Source organism: Pipra filicauda, unplaced genomic scaffold (assembly GCF_003945595.2).
Source record: "Pipra filicauda isolate LSUMZ 115617 unplaced genomic scaffold, ASM394559v2 scaffold327_size997775_pilon, whole genome shotgun sequence".
NCBI classification, from domain to species: Eukaryota; Metazoa; Chordata; class Aves; order Passeriformes; family Pipridae; genus Pipra; species Pipra filicauda.
In genome coordinates this window covers 788189-811032 of record NW_024104451.1, presented here as the reverse complement: position 1 = coordinate 811032, position 22844 = coordinate 788189, and the positions used below count along the sequence as shown (strand labels likewise).

General features: G+C 47.4%; 1 protein-coding gene across 1 annotated transcript; it reads right to left on the bottom strand.

Annotated features, from left to right (window-relative positions):
* Nucleotides 1-221: 221 nt before the first annotated feature.
* PIGU (phosphatidylinositol glycan anchor biosynthesis class U) lies at nt 222-21619 on the bottom strand. Its single transcript, XM_027740460.2, has 12 exons — nt 21469-21619; nt 19835-19899; nt 18496-18555; nt 17514-17576; nt 16130-16239; nt 14385-14485; nt 12625-12722; nt 10552-10706; nt 9947-10090; nt 9029-9153; nt 7015-7157; nt 222-1890 (listed from the first exon to the last, which is right to left on the bottom strand). Exons 1-12 carry the CDS (start codon nt 21596-21598, stop codon nt 1777-1779), a joined length of 1308 nt encoding a protein of 435 aa, XP_027596261.1. The 5' UTR covers nt 21599-21619; the 3' UTR covers nt 222-1776.
* Between the last annotated feature and the right edge of the window lie 1225 nt (nt 21620-22844).

Genomic DNA, 22844 nt, shown 5'->3' with positions numbered 1-22844 from the left:
ACACTGCTGTTAGGTCACCTGTATATATCTGGCCTTCCCTAAAGCTGGCAGGGTTTCAGCCTGGCCTAGAGACCTCTGTGTGCTTTTTGGTCACTTGTTTTCCCTCCCAAGTCCTGTATTTGCTTTCAAGTCCCCTCCTGACCCCTCCACGTACCTCTCAGTGCCTCCCAGAGCCCCCACCCACCCTCCAGCTCCCCCCTATAACCACAGAGCACACAAGGTGTTCAAAACTTGCACAGTTTATTATGCTCCTTGCCATGCCCTGCTGGCAGCTCAGCAGTCCAGGCTCCCTTTGCCCCTCCCTGTGCCCTCAGGCTGCTGCTGGGGCTGCCCCACCTGGGGCTGAGCTCGGGGCCTGAGCTGAGCTTGGGGGCTGAGCTGGGCTTGGCTCCACCCCCCCAAAGCGCTGACAGCAGTGCAGTAAGGCAAAAGTGTTAATTGTCCAGAAAGAAAGATGTTTACACACCTGCCTGGGCACATCCATCTCAGCTGCTTGGTACCAGCTGTGGTTTCCATGTCACATTCCCAACCCTTCAGATGTCCCTTGGGATCAGTGGGACACTGCAGGTGGCTGTCACACTGCGGTCACATCCCGGTGCCACCATAGCCAGCAGAGCCTGGCAGCTGCACCCCAGAGGGCCACATTCAGGGGTGAGCAGCAGCAGCTCCAAGGTGAGCAGGTCTGAGCACAGAGAGGGGAGCAGGGGGGACCAAGGGAGGCTGATTTCAGGGAGCCTCCACACACAGCCATGAGCCCATGGCAAGGGGGGACAAGAGAAGGGCACATCCACTAGTGTTAAGCAGCTGTGGAACATGAGGAGCCCAACAATAACAGCAGTGACTGAGGCTCCTCCTGCATTTGGTCTGAGGCCTTACAGGGAGATTGTGATCCCCACTGGTCCCTAATCCAGGCTGCTGCCCCGAGCAACCACAGCAGCACAGTGTGAGCCTGGTACTGCCAGGCTTTGTCACCCGACAGAAACTGGGAGCAGTGGGAGTCCATCTCCTCAGCAGTATTTCTTCTGAGACCTGCAATGCCTCTGTGCATGGTCCTAACATGGAAATGTCTGTGTTGCTCCAATGGGATAGAGCAGTTACCCAGCACCCTCCCCCCGGCTTCTGCTTCCACCCCAACTCCAGTTCTCACTAGTGTTTGAGTGCCAAGGTTACCACCTGTGGCAGCAGCTCCATCTGTCCTCCTTCCAACAGGTCATCATCTTCGGTCACCCATCTCTTTCACAGCACCCACTGTGCCTGAGCATGTGGGATTTTTCCAGATCCCACAGCAGTGGGACCACCAAGAAATGGCTTCTGCAGCCAGGGCTCAGGCACGAGGTACCTAGAGATTGCCTCGTGCCAAGCAGAGTTTTACTAGTCAAAGCAGTGAAGGGGAAGGTTCCAGGAGAAGCAAACATCTCCAAGAAGCAGTGATGGAAAAGTAAACAGTTCACAGTCTGAGCTCCTCCTGGACCCTCGTGAGTTTAGCTCAGACACTCCAGTTCCTGCTGGGCTGCCCAGAGCTAATGGCTGAGGTCGCAGTGGAAAGCACAGCTGAGGGGAGGGAGATGCTCCAACGGAGGCACTGCAGCTCTTACAGTCTCTGTGCTGAGCCCACAGCTCAGCAGGACATTCCCAGAACCTCAGCCCTTTCTTTCAGTAGGTATCATCCCCAAAGTCAGACCTCATTCAGGGAACCTTCCCCACCCACCCCACATACCCCAAGCTTTGCATGTTCCTCATAGTAGTCCATGTCCCAGGGAAAGGTGGGCACAATCCTTATTTCAAAACCAGCATGGCCTCTGTCCCATCCTGCCTTGTCAAGTGCAGTCCATGAGTGAGGTAGTATTCACGCCGGAGGAAGGCATAGAAATAATCTGAGATGAGCAGGATCTGTGGAGTGAGATGTTCAAACACATCAGTGGTGCTTCAGACCAAGAATAAAGAGGGACACATGTTGGTGACAGACCCTGTAAGTGGTGTAAGCAGTTCCTAGGCTGTCCAGCAAGCTCCACCAGAGGAGCAACTGCAACCCTGGGAACACCATGTCCACCCCTCACAGTGTTAAGCCAAGGGAGACTCACACTAATTGTTTGCTATTGGTGTGCTCTCACAGACATTTCTGCTAAGGAGACAGCAGCTTCATAATCTGGCCAAAATATACAACAATGGCAGGTCCAGCTGTGCCACAATTGCACAGGTCATCTCACTGTACTCACAGGACTCCTTCCATACATCCTTCCATGCTGTCACAGAATCAGTAAGGTTGGAAAAGACCTCTGAGATCATTAAGTCCACCCTGTGCCCGACGCCCACCTTGTCACCCAGCCCAGAGCACTGAGTGCCACGTCCAGTCATTCCTTGGACACCTCCAGGGGCAGGGACTCCACCACCTCCCTGGGCAGCCCCTTCCAATGCCTTAACATCCTTTCCATGAAGAAATTCCTTCTGATGTCCAACCTGAACTCCCCTGACACAACTGCGTCCCCTTGTCCTGTCCCTTGTTCCCCAGGAGCAGAGCCTGACCCTGCCCCGGCTTCCCCCTCCTGTCAGGGAGTCATAGGGAGTGATAAGGTCCCCCCTGAGCCTCCTTTTCTCCAGGCTAAACAACCTCAGCTCCCTCAGCCACTCCTGGTGCTCCAGCCCCTTCCCCAGCTCTGTTCCTTTCTCTGGACTTCCATGTCCTTCTGAACTGAGGGGCCCAGAACTGGACACAGCACTCGAGGAACCTCAGCAGTGCCCAGCACAGGGGGACAATCACTGCCCTGCTCCTGTGGCCACACTATGGCTGGTACAGGCCACATGCCCTTGGCCTTCTTGGCCATCTGGGCTCATGTGCAGCTGCTGTCAATCAGCACCTCCAAGTCCTTTCCCAATGGGCACTTTCCAGCCACTCTTCCCCAGCCTGGAGCACTGCAGGGGGTTGTTGTGACCCAAGAGCAGGACCTGGCACTTGGCCTTGTTGACCCCCACACTGCTGGTCTTGGCCCATTGATCCAGCCTGTTCAGATGCCTCTGCAGCCTTCCTGCCCTCCAGCAGATCGACATTCCAACCCAACTGGTGTCATCCACGAATTTACTGAAGTTGCCCTTGATTCCCTCATCCAGATGGTCAATAAAGATATTAAACAGGACTGGACCCAATTCTGAGCCCTGGGGAACACCACTAGTGACTGGATGTTGACTTGATGCAGCACCATTCCCCACCACACTCTGGGCCTGGCCGTAAGCCAGTTCTTAACCCAGCACAGAGTGCCCCTGTCCAAGTCCTAGGTTGCAGCTTCTCCAGGAGAATGCTGTGGGAGACAGTATCAAAAGCTTTGCTAAGTCCAGGCAGACACATCCACAGCCTTTCCCTCATCCACTAGATGGATGACCTGGTCATAAAAGGAGATCAGGTTGGTCAGGCAGGACCTGTCCTTCCTAAACCCGTGCTGGCTGTCTGATCCCTTGGTTGTCCTGTATGTGCTGTGTGATCACACTTGAGATCATCTGTTCCACAACCTTCCTGGTTGAACTGTTGTGCAGTTCAACCCAAATGCTGAGTCTTCTGCTGCTGCTGGTTATCAAAACTTCTCAATTATGACTGTTTACCATAGAATCCACAGATGGTTTGGGTTGGAAGAGACCTCAAGGATCATGAGCCTGAGACTTGCTCAGCTGGTTAGAGCAGGGTGCTAATAACGCAAAGGCTGAGGTCAAGGTCGATCCCCATATGGGCCATTCACTTAAGAGCTGGACTCGATCATCCTTGTGGGTCCCTTTCAACTCAGAATACTCTGTAACTCCTGTCTGCTGAGCTGTGTTTGGACAATATGAGGACTTAATGCTATTATTAGCACAAATGCATTCATTAGCACAATGACAGATGCAATTTCTTTCCTCCCCATGCCATAGGCAGGGACACTTTCCACTAGACCAGGTTGCTCCAAGCTCTGTCCAACCTGACCTTGGACACTTCCAGGGATGGGGCAGCCACAGCTTCTCTGGGTAACCTGTACCAGGGCCTCACCACCCTCACAGAGAAGAATTTCTTCCAAGTATGCCATCTAACCCTGTCCTTTTGTAGTGAGAAGCCATCCCCCCTTGTCCTGTCCCTCCTGTCCCTTGTTTAAAGTCCCTCTCCAGCACTCTTGGAGCCCCTTTAGGCCCTGAAAGGGCCTCTAAGATCTCCCTGAAGCCTTCTCTTATCCAGGCTGGACAGCTACCATTTCTACTCTGAAAGGGTAGGAAGTGTGCAGGCAGCAGAAGGAATTCCACAGCTCCCTAGGTCAGCCTTAGCCAACAGGAGTTTTAACAGTTTAACAAATAAAACCTACCAGGCCAAGGGGTGAAGAGCAGAGCTGAAATTCAAGGCTGTGGTTTCACAGTACAAAATCCAGGAGCACCACCAGGTCAAAGCCCTTCTTCCACCCCCATCACTGCTGCATCTCCTCCCTGTCCCTCTGCTCTCAAGCCCTCTCTGTGGGGCAGCTGACCCTGTGTTTGTTTGCACACTGCCTCCCTTTGAGTGCTGAACAGAGCTGACTGTCCCCTGGATTCTCCTGATCCAGGTCTGAGCCTGCTGCCACACACAGAGATGTTGGCACATCCCAGGAGGAGGGTGCACCTCAGGCTGGCATTGCCACCGGCTGCACTGTAGTGTGAAATCACAACTGAGGTGCCAGAGAACCACACTGAACATGGAAATCTGACATGGAAATCACATGGGTCCTCCTCCCCTGCTCAGCCCCACTTTCACAGAATCATAGAATCACTAAGGTTGGAAAAGACCTCCAAGATCATCGAGTCCAAATGCTAAACCAGCACTGCCAGGTTCACCACTAACCCATGTCCCCAAGTGCCATACCCACATGGCTTCTGAATGCTTCCAGGGATGGTGACTGCATCTCTGCCCTGGGCAGCCTGTTCCAGTGCCAGACCACAGTTTCAGTGAAGAATTTTTTCCTAATATCCAATCTAAACCCCTCCTGCTGCAACTTGAGGCTGTTTCCTCTTGTCCTGTCACTTGTCCCCTGGGAGAAGAGCCCCCCCACCTGGCTACAACCTCCTGTCAGGAGGGGCCCAGCACTGAGGCCAGCATTTGTGATGCCTCACCTGTGCCCAGCACAGGGGGATAATCACTACCCTGGTCCTGCTGGCCACACTATGGCTGGTGCAGGCCACGTGCCATTGGTATTCTTGCCCACTGGGCTCATGTGCAGCTGCTGTTGATCAGCACCCCCAGGTCCTTTTCCAGCTGCTCTGGCCCAAGCCAGTACAGCTTTGGTTGTACTGAAGCCCAGTGTGGGTCTGCTGCCTTGCCTGGGAGCCCTGGGATTACAGGAGTGGGTGTCAGTGGTTTCTCTAAAGCAGTCACTTCTGCTGTGGCAGGCTGGGCTGGGCAGGGACCTGGCTCAGTAGTGCCATTTGTCACTGCCTCTTGCAGTGTGACCCTTCCCTAGGACTACTGCCCTCTTCCATTTGGACACAGGAGCACATAACTAGAGTGGAAAACCTCTTCAGTGCCAGCCTGAGCTGGCAGTCATTGTCCTAGTGTCCAGATGCCACTTAAAGCATTGCTGTGGCACTATGTCACCTGAAGTATGAGGCAGTGTTCAGGGCATGGAGGGAGGGACAGGCAGAGCCTGCCTGGGTTACTGTGCAGTACAGCACAGAAAAACAGCAGCTGCTGCAGAGGCTCAATGGCAGGACAGGAGGGGACGGAGGACCAGGCGGAGACTGAGGGAAAGAGAAACAGGGCTGCAGACTGCTGAGGTCAGGGGAGAAAGTGTGAAGGAGAACAGACAGAGCAGGGCAGAGGTGCCCAGGGAGAGGGAAACAGCCATACCCTGCTTGCTTTGCTGAACTGCTGACAGGCTCTGTCAGTGCAGGTGATTTTACTTTTAACTAAACGTCTCTGCAGATGGCTGAATGGGAAAAAAAAGAGCTGAGGTTGGTGGGGATGAGGGATAGGTCTTTCTCACCAGGAAATCAGAAAAGATATTTTTGCTAAGTTTGCATTTACACAGAGCAGAAGACGTTGCAGGATCTGCTATGACTTCCTCAGGGAGGAAATAAAATCCACTTAGAATATTGACACCCGGCATCTCTAATTAAAGTTTTACTATTCCTTTCATTCCATAGCAAGACGTAGTTAGGAGTTAATGAACCACTCCCGATTTCCTATCAGCCCCTCTCAGCATTATCTCTATTCTCCTTCTCACCCCTTGGAGTCTCTTTTGGCTTTTACCAAATGGGTGTTTTCTCCATTTATCAAGGGGTTGGGATGTACAAGTAGGTGATTTTCAGCCCCTGGCCAAACTGCTCCCCTGGCTTTAAGAGAAGCAGACAAGCATAAATGGCTGAGGCACATTCAAAATAAAGGCAACTTTAACATGAAATGAACATTCTGCTCACCCATATGTGAAACTGTCCCAGGGCTCAGGGACATGGCAAACAGTATAGAGGAAGGACTTACAAAAGGTTGTAGCACCTGTGTACACTCAATTCCATCCTTCAACGGTGCCTAAGGCCAGTGGCAGTCATGTATTCAGCACGGCCTCGAGAAAGGCAGGGAGGGCAAGCCCTGGCATCACTGTGACCCTACACATGCCCCTAAGCCCACAGCTGGTGCCACGCCCCTGTGCATGGGCTGCTCTCATTTGCCTGTTTTCTGGCCCCACTGCTGCTGCCCCGAGACTTTTCCATTTCCCCTCTTACTCCCCTTCTCCATTCACGTGTGCTGTGTTCTGCCATACTGAGATGCTCTTCATCTGCTATCAGCAACAGAGCATGGAACCTGCAGCACAGTCTGGGTGGATTGTTAAACTGTAGTTCATATACCACCAGAACTCTTTCCCATTAGTGTGCCAGAGGGTGAGGAGCAGGCAAATTCCAGGAGGAGAGCCAGGAAGCTGCTATGCAGGACCACAGAGAGAGGCAGCCACTGCATCCTGCAGAATGCACTGTTGCTGACAGGCCACCCCATCCAGCGCCCTGCCCGCAGTGCAGCCTCGACTGCCTCGCTCTACTGACCTGCCCTATGTTGAAAGTCAACGTGATGGCATAATAAAAATTGGAGTTGGCACTTCCTGCATAAATCCACAGATGCCACAGAACGGGGAACAGGAAGGAGCAGAAAATGAGCACACATGACAGGATGAAGATGTTCCGGAGAACTGCAAAAGAAAACCAAGCTGTTAAAATGATGTATTATTGATCAGCCATGTTCACGCAAACAGCAGTGGTAGAGTGTGTGCAAGGGGTGAGAGGCGCTTGTCAACACATACTTCTCTCCAGTAATCTTTCACAGTTTGCTTTAATAACTTCCTAGCTACCTTTTATAAGAAATCCACTATATTTCTCTTTAAAATAAATACTTCTGCCTTTGCTTCAGTATGAAATCCTCCCTTGTAGCTCTCTCCTTCTAGGTCCTGCTTTCAAACACTCTTCCTTGGATATTTTGGCTTTTTGGTGTCTACACTGCAGTAACCAGCAGAATGGAGAGAGGCCTTTCCAGCAGCATCACACTTCGGAGAGCAGAGCATGTCAATCCCCAGCCTCATCAAGCTGATGACAAAGATAAAAAATGAACCCGTGGGCCATAGGAAAAGAGAGATTTCCTTGGGACTTGGCAAGGAAACGAAAGCTCCATAAAAGGAGGAAACTCCTAAAGGCCAAATGTGTTGACAAGCACGACCTCGGGAGGTGCAAGTGCGGCCAGAATCCATCAGTCTGCCCGAGTACGTCAGATGGACAAAAACCAAGCGCGACTTTGTCTAAAAGAGCTGGGAACTACTAGGCCAGAAGAGATTTTGTTTTCTGTGAACTGCTTATGCCTATCCTTTGGCAGCAGTGTTGTAATCCATCCTGGCACTTGTGCTGCTGGTGCTTGGCTACAGCTCAGTCAATGCCCCTGAAGGAGACTGAAGACTCCCCATCACTCTGCAGCTGAAGGCCGCTGATGTTTTTAAGAGCATTGTCACATCCAAACATGTTCACACCTCTTTTAAACTTCTTGATCAGTAGGTCTGTTCACACTCTCTGGGGTGGAAGCATGTGACAGATGACTGCCTCTCTCACCGGATGCTTGGAATGTGCAACTGAAGTACATTGAGTGAGGACTTCTCAAAAGTACATCACCTGCTACAACTGCAACGTGTTCAGGGGCAGTCTGGGGCTTCCTGCCCTGTCTAATCACAGCTCCTTTGGCCTCAGCTCTCCTAAATCTGAAACCTACAGAGCAGAAGATCTCCAAAGTCTCCTGACTCCTGATTATATCTCCTACAACAGGCAGGTGAGCCGTCCATGAACACACTTGGCCTGGCTTGGAGAAGGCTGCAGTAAAAGGCCTGGACAACCTGACAGGGTCGGTCAAAGCAGTTGGTTTAAGCATGAAACACCAGGAAAAACACAGCATTTCCAAATCTCTCCAGGGTAGCAGGTTCTATAGACTGAGCCTGAAAATCCTCAGGAAGCTCTCTGGTGATTTCAAGAGTTAAAAAGGGTCTTTAAGCAGCATTTAAGAAAAACTGGACAACTGCTTGGAATAGTTCAGTTACTTTCACTCCAAGCAAAAAAGCAGATGCAAGGTGCAGCATTTTAAGGCTGGGGGACTCACCAATTGCAGGAGCACTGTTCAAATCACACAGCCTTAAGTGGGAGTGAAACATGTGGATGATGGATGCACTTCAAATAAGCCATGTCCATTGTACAGGATTGTGAAAGGCTCTTATAAAAAAGTTAATCTTCAGAGCAACTTGGAGAGAGGGGGAAAATAAGGTACTCATAAGGCACCCCTTAGCAGAAGTAAGGAGTACTCCTTACTACCCTTAGAAGATAAGGTACTCCTTGACCAATTTCAACCCTAGTCCTAAAGACACGTTAGGGACTGTATCACCTGAAAAAAAAAAAATCAAGCCTCCTTCCAGACATCCCAAGGAGGCCATGAGAGCCTGTGGGCAAGGGCCTGGTTTGGTTTAGTGGTGACAATTATTTTGCAGGCCCTTTCCCATTCCAGATAAGGAATAACCAAGCACAAAGGACTTACATCTGTAAAGGTGGCTCCAGACTGGAAGGAAGGCCATGTACAGTGCAACGTCTCCCACAGTGGGATAGGACTTGAAGATAGAAATGATGGCAATCTGGACAAACATGAAGAACACAGGGTGTTCCCTGGAAGGGAAAAGAAACGAAGGGTAAGAGGCTGCAGTAGGTCTCTGGAAACTGGAAATAAGTACGAGCAAGGGCACAGATGTGCTGTGGGAGCACACCTCCCATAGAAGAGACTGTGGTTCTTGCATCCCTGTTCTCTCCAGACAAGACTCGAGTGCTGAGTGGGGCAGATGGAGCTGCTCTGCAGAGCAGCAGTGTCAGGCCCACTGCCCACTGCCCTCACCCAGAAACCGTGGGCCTCACCCAACACACATTTATACTATCAGTCACCTGCACTGCTTCTCCCCAGCTCTGTCTTATTCATCAAACGCAATCAGCACTTCCCCTCTGACGGTGATTTGCAGAATCCCAGAGTTATCTTGCTGGTACACCATCATGTCGTTCACTGAAAGTCCAGGTGTGTTAATGGCTGTTTTTAGCAGAAAGAAGGCTAACGTTGTCAGTGCAGTCAGCTAGGAGAGTCCCCAAATTTTCACTTTTTTCTGACAATAAAGAACTTAAGGTTCCAGTCAGGAGTTCTTGCTTTCTGACTACACTGGTTTATGCTGGCAAGGAGCAGGCACCTCTACAGCCTCTATTTCTGCTTTCTCTTTTGATGCTTGCAACATTTTGGCATTGCAGAGCCCAAGTCTATTTAAGAGGAACAGAAACTGAAACTATGGGAAATGAGGAGGGCAGACCCTGTTAAAAATCTTTCAGGTTCGTAGATAGAGACATCTGATTCCAGCATTATAAGGTTCCACTGGACAACTTAAGAGTAATAAAAGTAGCAGAGAAATGCACTCATACTTACTTTAGCTTTATTGCCAAGGGAATGGTGTAGAAGAACACATTGATTTGAAACACACATACGAAGAAAAGACTGAAGTGTTCAAACATCTCTGCAAAGAAGTACCAGAAAAGGCCAATATTGGGTGTCAGATCTGGAACAGAAAGGCTGAAAAGAAAAGTCAAAGTAAATTTTTAAATGGTTGTTTTCCACTGCCCTGCTTCTGTTACATTAATTAATCATTTTATGCTACTGGATGAAGGACCTAAATTGTAAACCTATGGAAGAGAAAACAAAGGGGTGACAAAATGTGGAGAGTAGGTTTAAATCCTACTGGTGAATTCTTCCCAATGCCCCAGCAGGATTTAAAGCATCCCAAAACAGACATTTCTCCAGAGACGAAAATTTCACAGCCACGGTAGCTCAACAGTGAAACCCATTTCCAATCAACTCAGTGGAAAACACCTCCTGTCTTTAATTTTTGCTGTTAATTAACAGAAGTTGGCTGCTCTCCTTCATATATTCTTTCTTTTCTTGCACTGCCAGTAAATCACAGATCCCACACTTCTTGGGTCAGGCATGTGTGATGGACAAGAAACAACACTACCAGTAAGAATCCTTATACTCACATAAACCCGTAAACAGATGGGATAAAGTCCCAGGAGTTGAGGAGGAAGAAGGAGAGGCAGATGATCACTACAAGGCTGCACAGGTAGAGGGATGCATACTGCATGGTGTAGAGCCAGAAGCTTTTGCTTTTCAGTTTGATGGGTATGAACTGACGCTGGAAGTGAAACAGAAGCATCTTGTCAGGTGGAGAGTCACAAGAAAGCCTGAGCGTTCAGCACATCATCTTAAACCGATGACAGAAAGCATCAAACACTGGCACTATGGCACTGGAAGGAGCAGCTCTCAAGCATAATTTGCTTGATGTTCTTCACTCTGGCTAATTAACTCATTCACACTGCACGTGTTTCCAGAACTGTGCTTGAAAATACAGCAGCAAAGCTGGTCATTTCTCCTTGCAGTCATGTCTCATGCACCCTGTGTACAATTTACACACAGCTCCTCAGAGCTACACTTGTATCTGACATGTCTGCAATACTGCACTGCTGCCTGTCTTCTACTGCATGAGCCCACTCAACGGGCTGACTGAAAGCCCTGCTCCATGACCCACCATCCTGTGGTGCCAGGTCTCCACCACCCTGCTCTGCTAACATCAGGGAAAGAGGACATCCAGTAGGTTCCTATGCACCAAGGAGCCCCTCTGAAAGGTTGCTTCCTCAAAGACAACTGCTGCAGTCCTGCCACTGCCACATGTCCTCATCACAAGTCAACCACAAGCCCTTGTCACATAACATGACATACGGGTACCTCATTCCAACTGCTCCCCTGAACACATTTGCACAGAAATACAGAGGGGCAAACACCTTTGGGAATCACTCAGAGTTCTGCAGCTCCGGGCAGTGATGTGGCTTTTCCACTGGGTACTGGGGTTTGCAATGGCAGGAGATGTGCAGAGAGCCTGTCCTAACTGCTGTGGGCTCTGTGCAAAGCACGCTCTGCTTTCTCAGTCACAGCGTGTCTAACATCACTTGTTGGAACAATGCAAGCAAGTTTACCAACAATTTTTGGCAGGACAGATTGGAAAGTGCTGGAGAAAAGTGATTTAGTTCTGCACAAAGAATGCAGGAAAGTTCATTTACAAATTTGGATAAAAGGCATGATTGCCTTTAAAAGTTGCAAATTAGGCAATCACATATCAAAGCACTTGTTACTTGTGAATGTGATGTATAATGCTTGTACTTTACTCCCAATTTACTTTGAATAAAGTTAAAAGAGAACAAATGAGACCAAAATGTAAAATACATAAAGCAAATTCTCTTAAAAATTACCAAACTAAAATAGCAACACTGACTCGGCAGAAGTTCCTGTCTTGCAAAGAGTAATAATAACAAAATTTCTGAAAAAAAGTAAGAGACATTCATGTCAGCTAGTCAGAGAAAGTAAATGAACTAGAACTGGCTCTCATTCTGTTTGGAAGCTCAGAGATTTAAGAATATGCTGTAATGAACCCGTAGTTAAGATGAGCTATAAAAATCATCATCAAAAGCAACCAAGAAAGACTGGTGAAGCACACAACAGCAGGATTTCAGAAGGGTAAAAATAATAAAAATGATCTCAAAGTGACTTGTGAAGTGGGCTGAGTCTCTGCTGGTGGTCACAGCCTCACCTGCTCCCACAGCAGAATAAAATTAGCAAGGTCGGCCCTGCTGGAATTCAGGGGTCCTGTTAATGGAGAGGGAGAAAGAACAACCAGTCCCTTTCACAAGCACATGCCTTTTACCACTAAACCCCAAATCAGCATTTCTGAGTTTGAGTAATTCAAACACACAGTTCCTCACACTAACACAGCTCAGTAATCCATGTCAGTGCAAGGGAACTTCTCCAGCACTAAAACCCTCATTGCTATTCACATGACACAAAGAACAGGACTTATTTTGGGCAAGTTCTGTAGATGGCTTACTGCTCCCTTCTCTCCACTCACAGGCATTCCCATTAAGGTTTCCAACTTGCCGTGGCTTGAGGATAGTCACTTTTTCTGAAACTCTGCATGTGCCTGACTCCCCTCTCAGTAGCCAAGGACTGTCCCTGAACAGCTACAAGAAGACAATGGGTACTAGCAGTTAGAAATCATCTACCTGCAGAAGGTAAAGAAGGGCTGGAGCAAACAGTGTGAGAGGGTAGAGTGACTGGTATGTTGCTAAGGCCAGGAACACAGCACTGAGGAAGGCACTACCTGCAAAGACAAAAAATGTTCATTTGTAAGGAAATTCTACTATTAACAGCCATACAGACAGGAAGTCCAAATGGGAAGAAATACATAACCCTCTACAGGGGATTCACAAATATCAGGACACTACTTAAAGGAGTTTTTAGCAGAATGTATCCTGGAGAGTGTCCTCTTGTTAACTACATTTTGAATGGAGAATGACTGATTCCATATGAAGGAACCACTGACTGGTTTGTATCTCCTGGCATTCACATACAGAAAGAGATTAACGTAACTCAGTCTATATAGAGACCATGTTGGCTGCTGTTAATGTCATCTCTGCATGTAAGAGCTGTTACAGTGGGCGTGCTGGATAACCCCAACACCAGAATGTGTCAGGGCCTCAGCAAAGCTCTGAGCCAGGGAGCAAGTGAACGTCTGCAGCTGAAGGAATGAAGTGGCATTAGCCAAAACTGAGGCATAGAAAGGATTAGCACAGCTTTTCCAAGTGGTCTCAAAAATATGAATGCCTTTACTGAAGCAGCTTTATTTGAGGTGTCTCTGAGCTCAGTGCTGAGTACTTACATTTCCCACCTGCCAACATCAGAAATCAAGTCCAAAAGGTCTCAGGTTAAACAACAAAAATACAAGCCCGGTTATAGCTATAGACTAGATGGAAGGCCTCTGTAACAATGCAGCTTAGACAGCAAGAACCCTGACTCAGTGCACTGGCCCAACTGCCAGCCTGACATCACACACTCGGAGAGCTTCTCTCTGTTTCACCTTTGAAAGAGAAAACAGAGGGTTATCTGGTGATGAGCCTTCTCTACTCTGCAACTACACTCTCCTGACAGAAACCTCCCCATCCTCTACTTTATTGAGTGTTCAATTCTGCACAGATCTATAGAATTGATTCCCAGAAATCAGTCATAACCTGATATTCTCTTTGTCCACTTTAAAGCCCAGGTGGCCACATTCGCAGTCAGGGAGAAACCACAAGAGACAGTTACTACAGTTTTGTCTATGACCAAAGTATTGGTCTTAGGGTATCAGTGAACAGTTAAAAAATCAGTTTAACTTAACAGACCCCACTTGTTTGCTATTGTAAATACTTTAAAAATGGAAGTCCCTCCTGACTCAACTACCCAATAATTACAGGAAAACTTCCTTTTGGAAACACTAATAAAAACCATCTATAGCAGCTTTTTTTTCTCAGTGGTTGGGTCTGGGCCCTGCTGGAGATGAGATCAGAGTGACCTTTCCTCTGATCCAGCAGAGAACTCTCAAAATTAGGTGACTAGTACAAATCACATATGCTAAAAGATTTTAGCACTGGAGAGTCATAAAAGAAACAGAAAGCTGGCATTATGCACGAGACGAATGAAACAGTTATTCTGACATAATCTATTCAGCTGTGCTGGTATGGGCCTTTGGTTACTCTTCTGTTTCCCCAAAGCTCAATTAGTTCATTTCAAACCATATTTACAACTGTGAGTGAAAGCCAAATAACAGTCTCTTAATCTCAGGATTCAGGTGGAACTTTGACTTTGCTCCAGTCCTGTTTCTGCTGTGTTTTACTGAGATCCTTGTAGCAATCTTATCTGTAAAGTTCCATCTGGATTTCATTTTTGCTACATTTATAATCTTCCTAGAAAGTCATAAAGAACCCTCTTTTATGCATTGTGTTACCTTTTATTGTAGCTAAAATGAAGAATGCAATGACAGAGTTGTTGATGGCGCAGGTGGACTTTGCCACACAAGACATCACAGAGAAGGGGTTTAACAGGTAGCTGAAAAAGAGCAAAGCTCAGGTTACATGCAAAGGAGACAGCATCTAATTAAAGAGATGTTCAAAGAAAAAACAGATGCATTTTATTTACAGTTGATGGGATCCTCTCATCAGCAAATTAACTCAGCTGAACAGGTTCCTCGATCTGGAGGAAAAAACAGACCTTTGGATTGCAGCCCTGGACACAGTGGCCACAGGGAGCCTACTGCAGAAAGGAGAGTTGGGAAGATCTCCAAAATGCAAGTTCCAGCCTAGAAAACAACTACCAAAAGTGTTTTTTTGCTTTCCAGAAACACTGTACATTTAGTCATCCAGATCTAGGATTACTGGGTCCAAAGCAAAGTTTTCATGCTACTCACATCTACTCTGCAGAAGTATAAGAAGGTAAGACGGAAACAAATTCTGAGACACGAGCAGAGTTTCCCCCAACCCAAGCGCACCAGTCTCCTGCTGTGGCAGAGCAATCATTTATATTCACCGTGGCCTGATGTGAGCACAAAACCCGCCAGCTATGCAAGTTTAGCACATTTCAACTGGAATTATAGAAAGACAGCAAACTCTGAATACCTTTACCCTCCAGAATGCAGCCACACTTCAGTTGGCAAGGATGCCAGCTCCCTTTGGAAATGAGAATTACAGTAATTTCATTTAACTAGGTTCAGAGCACAGAAAAAGGTTTGGAAGGACTACCAATACAATAAGCTAATACAATAACCCTAATGTACCCATCAGCTTTGCTAATAACTAAATTAATCATCAGAGTGAGTAGACAGGGCTGATGATTTCCTAATTATCTCTTTGTATTTTCCTACTTCTCTGAGCTTCAGTCTGTCTTTTTCAGTGTTTTTACAGGGCCAGCCTACAGCAGGACAGGTACAATTTAATGCCAGCTTTGCGGTGGTAATGAGCAAAACAGGCTGCAATTTACCCACTCTACCCTTCTTGCCATGGGGAATTTGACATTTAAAAAATTCATAAGGAAATGAGAAAAAATAAAAACTTATCTAATGGAGAACTCTCTCTGACACAGAATAATTCAGATAATTTCTCTGTGTCAAAATACCAATTAAAAATTCTTTAACAGTAGGTATCTTGCTTGTATATGATTTATTTCAGTTGAAGTCTTCTGAAATAAAAAAATGTTTAGTATACAGAGAAACACCAAGACATGAAATTAATAAGATGACGACCTGAAAATATCTTTGAACTGTAATAAGGAATTTGGGATATTCAGGTTGTGATATTCAGCATGCATTTTGTCCAACTGCTCAAAAATTCTCCTAATTTTTCTGAAAAGACACCATTTGGAAGGCACAGAATCAATTTTGATAACATTAGTATACACGTAAAATAAGGGGGGATGTGATCTGCGAAGATACAACATTCTTGCTACCAAATTAATGACCTTATGCTGCTCAGCCTGTCTTAGAGGGCCTGAGTAAATTTACTTGCTGGCAACAAACGTGCTAATGCATCTGCTTTTTACTTTCTAACTGAGTATTCAGGGCCAATAGGAAATTCAGAATTTCTGGGGAAAAAAAAAACAACCTTCAACTAATGTTGAAGCCCCAAATGAGAAAAATAAAACCCAAAGGGAGCTGAGGAACCAAAGCAGCCCCCTGCAGCCTACAAGAGCAATACTTACAATAGTGCTACCTTGAGGGGGATGTAGTGCATCTCCATGGGTGTCTGGACGAGCTCCGCCACATCTGGTGCATATTTATCCAGCTCTATTAGGAGCTTCTGCTTTTTGAACTGAACAAGGGAGAATGATCAAAGACTGTCAGGAGAGGAAAACCACGGTTTCATATTACTTGTGTAATTCTATCTCATATTACTCAGCCAATTACATGGGGTTTCTATTACTGTAGAGCATATCTGAGCCCCAGCTGTGAGCCAAAACTCTAGTTATGTGAGGAGTTGTACAAACAGAGCAAAACACCCTCTCCTTTCCCAAATACTTAACGACTGAAATGAGACTCAAGAGAAAGCAGATAATGTCTACTTATTTGAACTTCCTTAATTACCTGTGTCAGCGGACAATGAATTCACCACATCAGAGTTGAACACTCTCAATCTTCCTAATGCCAGTCTGGATCTCTAATGAAAAGCTGACTTTTTAAATTCGTAGTTCAACACACAAGCCACTGAAAACCCAAGATTCAGAAGTATGCAGTCTTTATTATTTTGAAGATGGATATCTCTAGACTAAATCTCTCTTTCATTTATCTTGTTCTCTGAGGCTCTCCATGGAGACAAAAGAGAAATCTGAAATATGAACCTACGGAACTATGTCATGGTGAGACAGAAAGACAGAGATGCTGGCAATAAATCTCAACAAGCAAAGTAACTCACGTGAGATTTTTACATGTCTGCAGTTCTATTGTGAGTTATTTCTTCAACCTCAATGTCAGAGGACAAGGAACAAGCACATAGCTGGATGGGAGACCACACAGATGCTGTAGAAAATGTAGCCTCCCTGTTGATGCTGATAGTGAATCCCTGCCCCTCTGGAATTGCAGAGAGCACAGCATTGCTTACACAAAATGTTCTTTGAGCTACATATGAGAGAGAGCTGGGAGTAATCACTCCCCTCCAAATACACGTACTTGTAATTTGAAGGGAACGAGTAATACTTGATGTTAGACTCTCACCATGCTCATTAGAATGATCCTTGGACGCAGCCTTGGACGTTTTTATTTCTTCCTTTACACATTTCTAGTCTGTGTATTACCTCATGCTCTGTGCAAAGAGACCCTCTCCAAGGTAAAACATTCAGGCTGTAGAAGATTGTACACTACTGTGATCATCATTCACATGCAGTGTGATTCCATACTGTAATAGTGCCACAACAAAACTTAAAATACCTCAGTTGTTTACCACACTGAGTCCTCATGTTTGTTTATCATTAAAATATGACCAGATTTACTGCAACAAGGAATTGATACTGCATCCTCTGGCATGTGTTTTCTTTGGTACAAGGTATTTGCTGGGAGAAGAGGACCAGCAACACTGGGAAGTCAGCTTACCACAACTTTGTTGAAGTCCTGGATGGCCAAGTAAAGGGCAACAGCAGTTAGCACATCAGTTACCTAAAAAAGCAAGGGATAGACAGACTGATTGTAAGCAAAATAAACAAATAGAGAAAAAGGAAGCTAATCTGACTCAGCTCATGGGAAGAAAACACAAGCTTTAAAAACACTGGATTGCTGATTTGTACAGTGCCCTCACACACCACAGGTTCACCTTGCAGGCATGAACTGTAACAAATATTTACAAAACAAGAGAATGGGGAATTAAGAGGAAAGAAATTGAAGCAAGTGAGGGTAATAGAGAGAATCACTGGTCTAGTTAGAGCACAGGCAACGCTGGGGCAGTGCCCAGCTGGTTAAACCCCTCTGGTCATTAATCCAGCAGCACCTTGAACTGTCCTAAACTTCCGAGGCAGCAGCGCAGTCATCTGAACAACCAGCACTAGCCCAGGGCAGAAGGCTGTTATCTCTGCACGAGCCCTGCCTGGCAGGGACCTGGGGACAGAGGCTCCACTGGGTGCCATTGCAGCCAGCTATAGGATTTCTGTCCTGAATTATGCAGAACTAGGAGAACAATTTACAAGAGACATTTGGAGGATGAACCCATCTGTGCTCTTTGCAGGCCTGGGATTTGGCAGTGGGTTTAGTCAGAAGCAGCAGTGTAAGGATTAGGCTGGGGGGACAAAGTATTTTGTTACCTGTAAGAGGTAACCTTTGAAATCTGAAATGACACCTTCCTATCCCTCTGTGGGGATACTTATCTAAGCAAGAACTCACAAAAAAGAAGGAATATGTACAAGAAGTGAAAAGCCTGAAAAGTGGGTTTGTACAGGCAAAGCTGCCTTTCTAATTAAATGCGAGCTCAGCAGGAATATGAGCTACAGAGAGGCTGAAGGTCCCCGATTCCTGCAGGACTGAAATCACACTCAGCATTTCCCTGAAAGGGGCCTTTCAAGAGGAGCTTTCCAGGAACACTTACCATGAACACCAGTTCAGCATATTCAATCAGGAAGTGAAAGAGATAGATTATCAGAGGGGTCTAAAAGAGAACAGAAGGGAAATCCATGTCAAATACTGTCCAGATAAAATACACCATTAATTTGATGAGAAACACTTAGTACTGCAAGACACTGCCAAAAGTAATTTTCTTTGGCCTCTTCTCCAGCATTGGTACTTCAGAGCTAAGTGATTAATCAAAGCACATTTACTGGCCTTATTCCTTGCAGAGTCTTCAATACACTTTATTAAAGACACCATCAACTTTGAAAATTGTACTCTATTCCAACTTTTCAATTCTGCTACTAGTGATAGACTTACAATAGAAAGCATACAAAAACCAGCTTTAGAAAGTGGCTTTTTTCCTATAGAATCTATTTTTTTTCAGGATGTCTGCAGGTACTTTTGAAAGACTTCCTACATAGCTGGTTTCACTGTTGAGCCTGTTGTTTAGATTAGTGTTTTATAATGCAAAAATAAGAAAGATGTTGAAAACATAAAGCAGTAGGATTACAGTCCTATCATCCTCTTGCTCCCACAGCTTTTCCCTTCTAGGGTAAGAGGAAAAGCATGTTTCTGAATTATTCCTATTGCACAAAAGCTTAATCTGGAAGTACTGTATTTACATGCTGTAAATTCAGTCTTCACTGTGAGACAATAGATTTCTTTTAAAATACTTTATAAATAATGTCTAAATAAGCATGGGAAAGTATTTCACAGTCTGGGAGAAAACCGTATCTAGAGAAGGAGAATTTACTGAAAAGAAACCAGTTTTCAGAGGGATACAAAGTACCTGCCTCACCCTAGGTGACACTACGTGTGAGTGTACCTTCATATCAATAAGATCACTTGAGCGCACAAAGCCCCACGGGTGCTTAAGTTAAAATGCCTCATTCCTCATTAGGAATGAGGCACTTTCAAGATGAGGAATAAATACACTGCATGCTTGTGCTAGTCTTAATATTTCTGCAAATGCAGAAACTCCAGCTACTGTTACCCAGTACCCAGTATCACACTCACAGTGACAATGTCTCCCTGCTCTGGCTTCTGCCGACAGAAACATCTGGATGTGAACAGAATATTTCACTTATTACAGAGCTCCCCTGCCTCAGACTTTCTATATGCAGTAACAAATATTGTGATATCTATCACCTGCAGTCTGTGATTAACTGTATTTCCTCATGCTGGTCATTACAACTATTGCACAACAACTACATGAGCTGAGGTTCTCTAAAGCCTCTGGGACAAGACAGGCTGCAAGCTGCAATACTAAGACACGTGACACTTGAACATTGCATTTAAAACAAAGCGTGCAAACCAACCTCATGAAAAATAGCTCCAGAATACGGCGAGACCCCTAAATCCAGCAGAGCCAATCCTTCGACCACTGAAACACAGACAAAATACCTGCATTAGAACCCCGTAATGTGGGAAGGGACAGATCTCATGATGGTAAAACCTTAGCTTTTAAAACACCCACACTTGTAAGAATCTCACATTGAATGGATGACACTAAACCTCACAGAGCCAACAGCTAACTAGAACTGATTCTCTCCCATGCACATTCCTGCATGGGCACTCATAACCTATTTATTTGTTTCAGCTAAAAATGTTGTAGGTGAAATCTTTTACACTGAACTCTATATAAATCCCCTGTATGATATTGCCTGATTTTAAGTCACCTATTTGGTGACACATGGCATCTATGATGGAAATGGACTTAATTCTAAGAGAACAAACCACAACATAATATAGAATTTGAACAGTTCTGCCTAATTAGATGGAGAGAGGCCTAAAATGTCCAAAATTACAATGGAAGAACAGAAGTGAACACATATCATCACACAATGCTGAAAGGTTTATCTGTTATTGAAAATTCCTTGTTGAAAATACAGTTTACAGCCTTAATTTGGCTTCTTCAAGATCATGGAATTACAGCTTGCCCTGCAATGCATTTGCATGCTTTTCCATAGGATCTTCACCTTCCTGAGCACAAAGGTTTCCTGGGGCTGAGCAGTGTATGCAATGAAAGGAGCCAAAGAAAATGGGTTCATTTGCTCAGAGGGAAAAGGCAGGAGACTGCAGGAAGCAATAAAAGGCCTCAGTTCAGTGAAACACTGGACAAGTAGATCCTGGCTGCCACAAACTCCCCGTGTGGTGATAGCCCAAACTTTGAAGTGACCTTAAGTGTTCTCCTTACTACCTAGATGGTCTAAGGCAAGATTAAAAAATTTGATTGTGTGATGTGCTTCATACAGAGGAGCAGAGGCCTCAGGTCATCAAATGTATTTGTACTTTTGACCTTTATTACTCTGGGCCACTCTTTTCCACCCCAGAACTGCAAATACTTTTACCTATATAATAGCTGGGTACTATTTTCTCAAAGGGCTGTCTTTTAAATGAATTTAGGTTCCCAATGGGCTCAGATGCTACAGACACGAATGTCGCTGAAGAGCCCCAACTGCACTGTACCTCAGCCTTCAGAAGAGATTTTGAATTGTGTTGGTAACAACGTGCGGGGCCACAAACTGAACCCGGAAAACGACAGTAGCCCTGCGCGAACCGGGAGCCGTGCAGTGGCATTCACACCGCGAGATAATGTTTGTGCAGACACAGCCCAACCACACGGGCTCGGCCGAGGCTGCTGGAACCACACGCTCAGTGCCGGGTTCATCTCGCCTCCCTTTGTGTACACGCGTGACACAACCGCTGTGTCCACGTGTGCCCAGCGCAGCCCCGGCGCGCCGCAGGCCCCGCGCCCCTCCCGCCCCTCGCACCGGCTATTCCCGGGCACGACTGCCCGGGGCCATTCCCTGCAGCTCCGGTTCGGGCCCGGACGCGCGGGGCCCGGCGCTGTCCCCGCGGAGCCGCTCCCAGCGCGGCGCCCGGCCGGGGCCAGGCCCTGCCCTCCCGGCGCGGGGGTCTGGCCCCTCCGCGGGGGCTGGCCGGGGCTCACCTCGCTTCCAGGCGTTTAGCGGGGACGCCACCTCGACGCGCTCGGCGATGAAGGCGGCGAGGCTGGAGCGGAAGAGCGCGGCGCGGACCGTCACGGCCGCCAGCACCACCAGCACCAAGGGGGCCGCCATCCCTGCGCGCGCCCCGCCGCTCCCGCCGCCTGTAGTTCCCGGGCGGTGCCGGGGAACGCGCCGCCAATGCACCGGCCCGCCCGGCAGACTACATGTCCCGGCAGCCCTCGCGCCGCCAATCTCCCGGCACCACTCGGGGCTACGGCGGCTGCGGGGGGATCAACTTAGCCGGAGCGCGAAGGCCGCGGTCAGTGGGCCAGGCTGGGCGGGGGGTCTCGGTCCCGCCAGCCTTGCCCAGCGCTGCCGCACGGGACCGCCGCTCCTCAGCCGCAGCACAGTCGTGTGTCTGTCCTCGAGTGCCATCAGGCTCCTCCCGGCACGTTCCTCCCGCCCGTGGGTCCGAGGTGCCTCTGGGTGGCGGCGCTGCCCCCCGTGAACCCCTCGCTCGTGTTGCTCCCCAGCCTGCCCAGCTGGGCGGGGGCTGCGGACTGGGCCGGGCTCGGACGGGGAGGTTCGGTGGCTTCTGAGCTGTATGAAAAGCCCCCCGTACTGTTCTTCATTTCCCCGGGTGTTTCACAGGGTCGTGGCCTGTGCCCGCCGTAGCTGCCCCGCTCCTCGGCCGTGTCGGCCCCGGGTGGTTGTGAGGCAGCGGGTGCTGCGCCGTGCGGGGTTTCAGCGGGCTCTTGGCACACTGAGACTCTCAGTCCTGTGGTTTCAACAGCTCCAGAGCTCTGCGCAGACTTTCACACACTACCTTCCCAGCTGCGCTTTCCTGCTGTTCTCCAACAACTGCTTTTCCCTCCTCATCCCTGGGTATGTACAACCCGTTCACACAAACTTGCACAGAATAGCCTTCACAACTCTTCATCTGGGTGGAGACAAATGGAAGGAAGATGTGATAGTCTCTTAAAAAATTGAGGGACAGAATGAAAACACATTTCATATGGTATGTGAAGATAACAATTTTTCATGTATTTAAAAATAGGATTTGCTGAGTGTACTGGAGTTGCCATTGAAAAGAGCTTGATAATGTCCAAGTCACAACATTTGCATTGGATTTATGCAGCTTCAGAGCTGTAGTGTAGAGTTGTACCCACCTGCAGAAATGGAGAAAGGCTGAATGCCTCTGTGATATGGTCCCTAAAGGTCTGGGTGACCCAGCACATAGGGACTGGAGAGACTGGTGGGTTTAGGTGGTAAGTCACACGCACTTTCTGGGCTAAGGTCATGGCTGCTTAGAACGGCATGAATCCCTTCATGATACAAAACCAGCTTCAGATGGTCCAAGCAGTGTCTCCTACTGTGC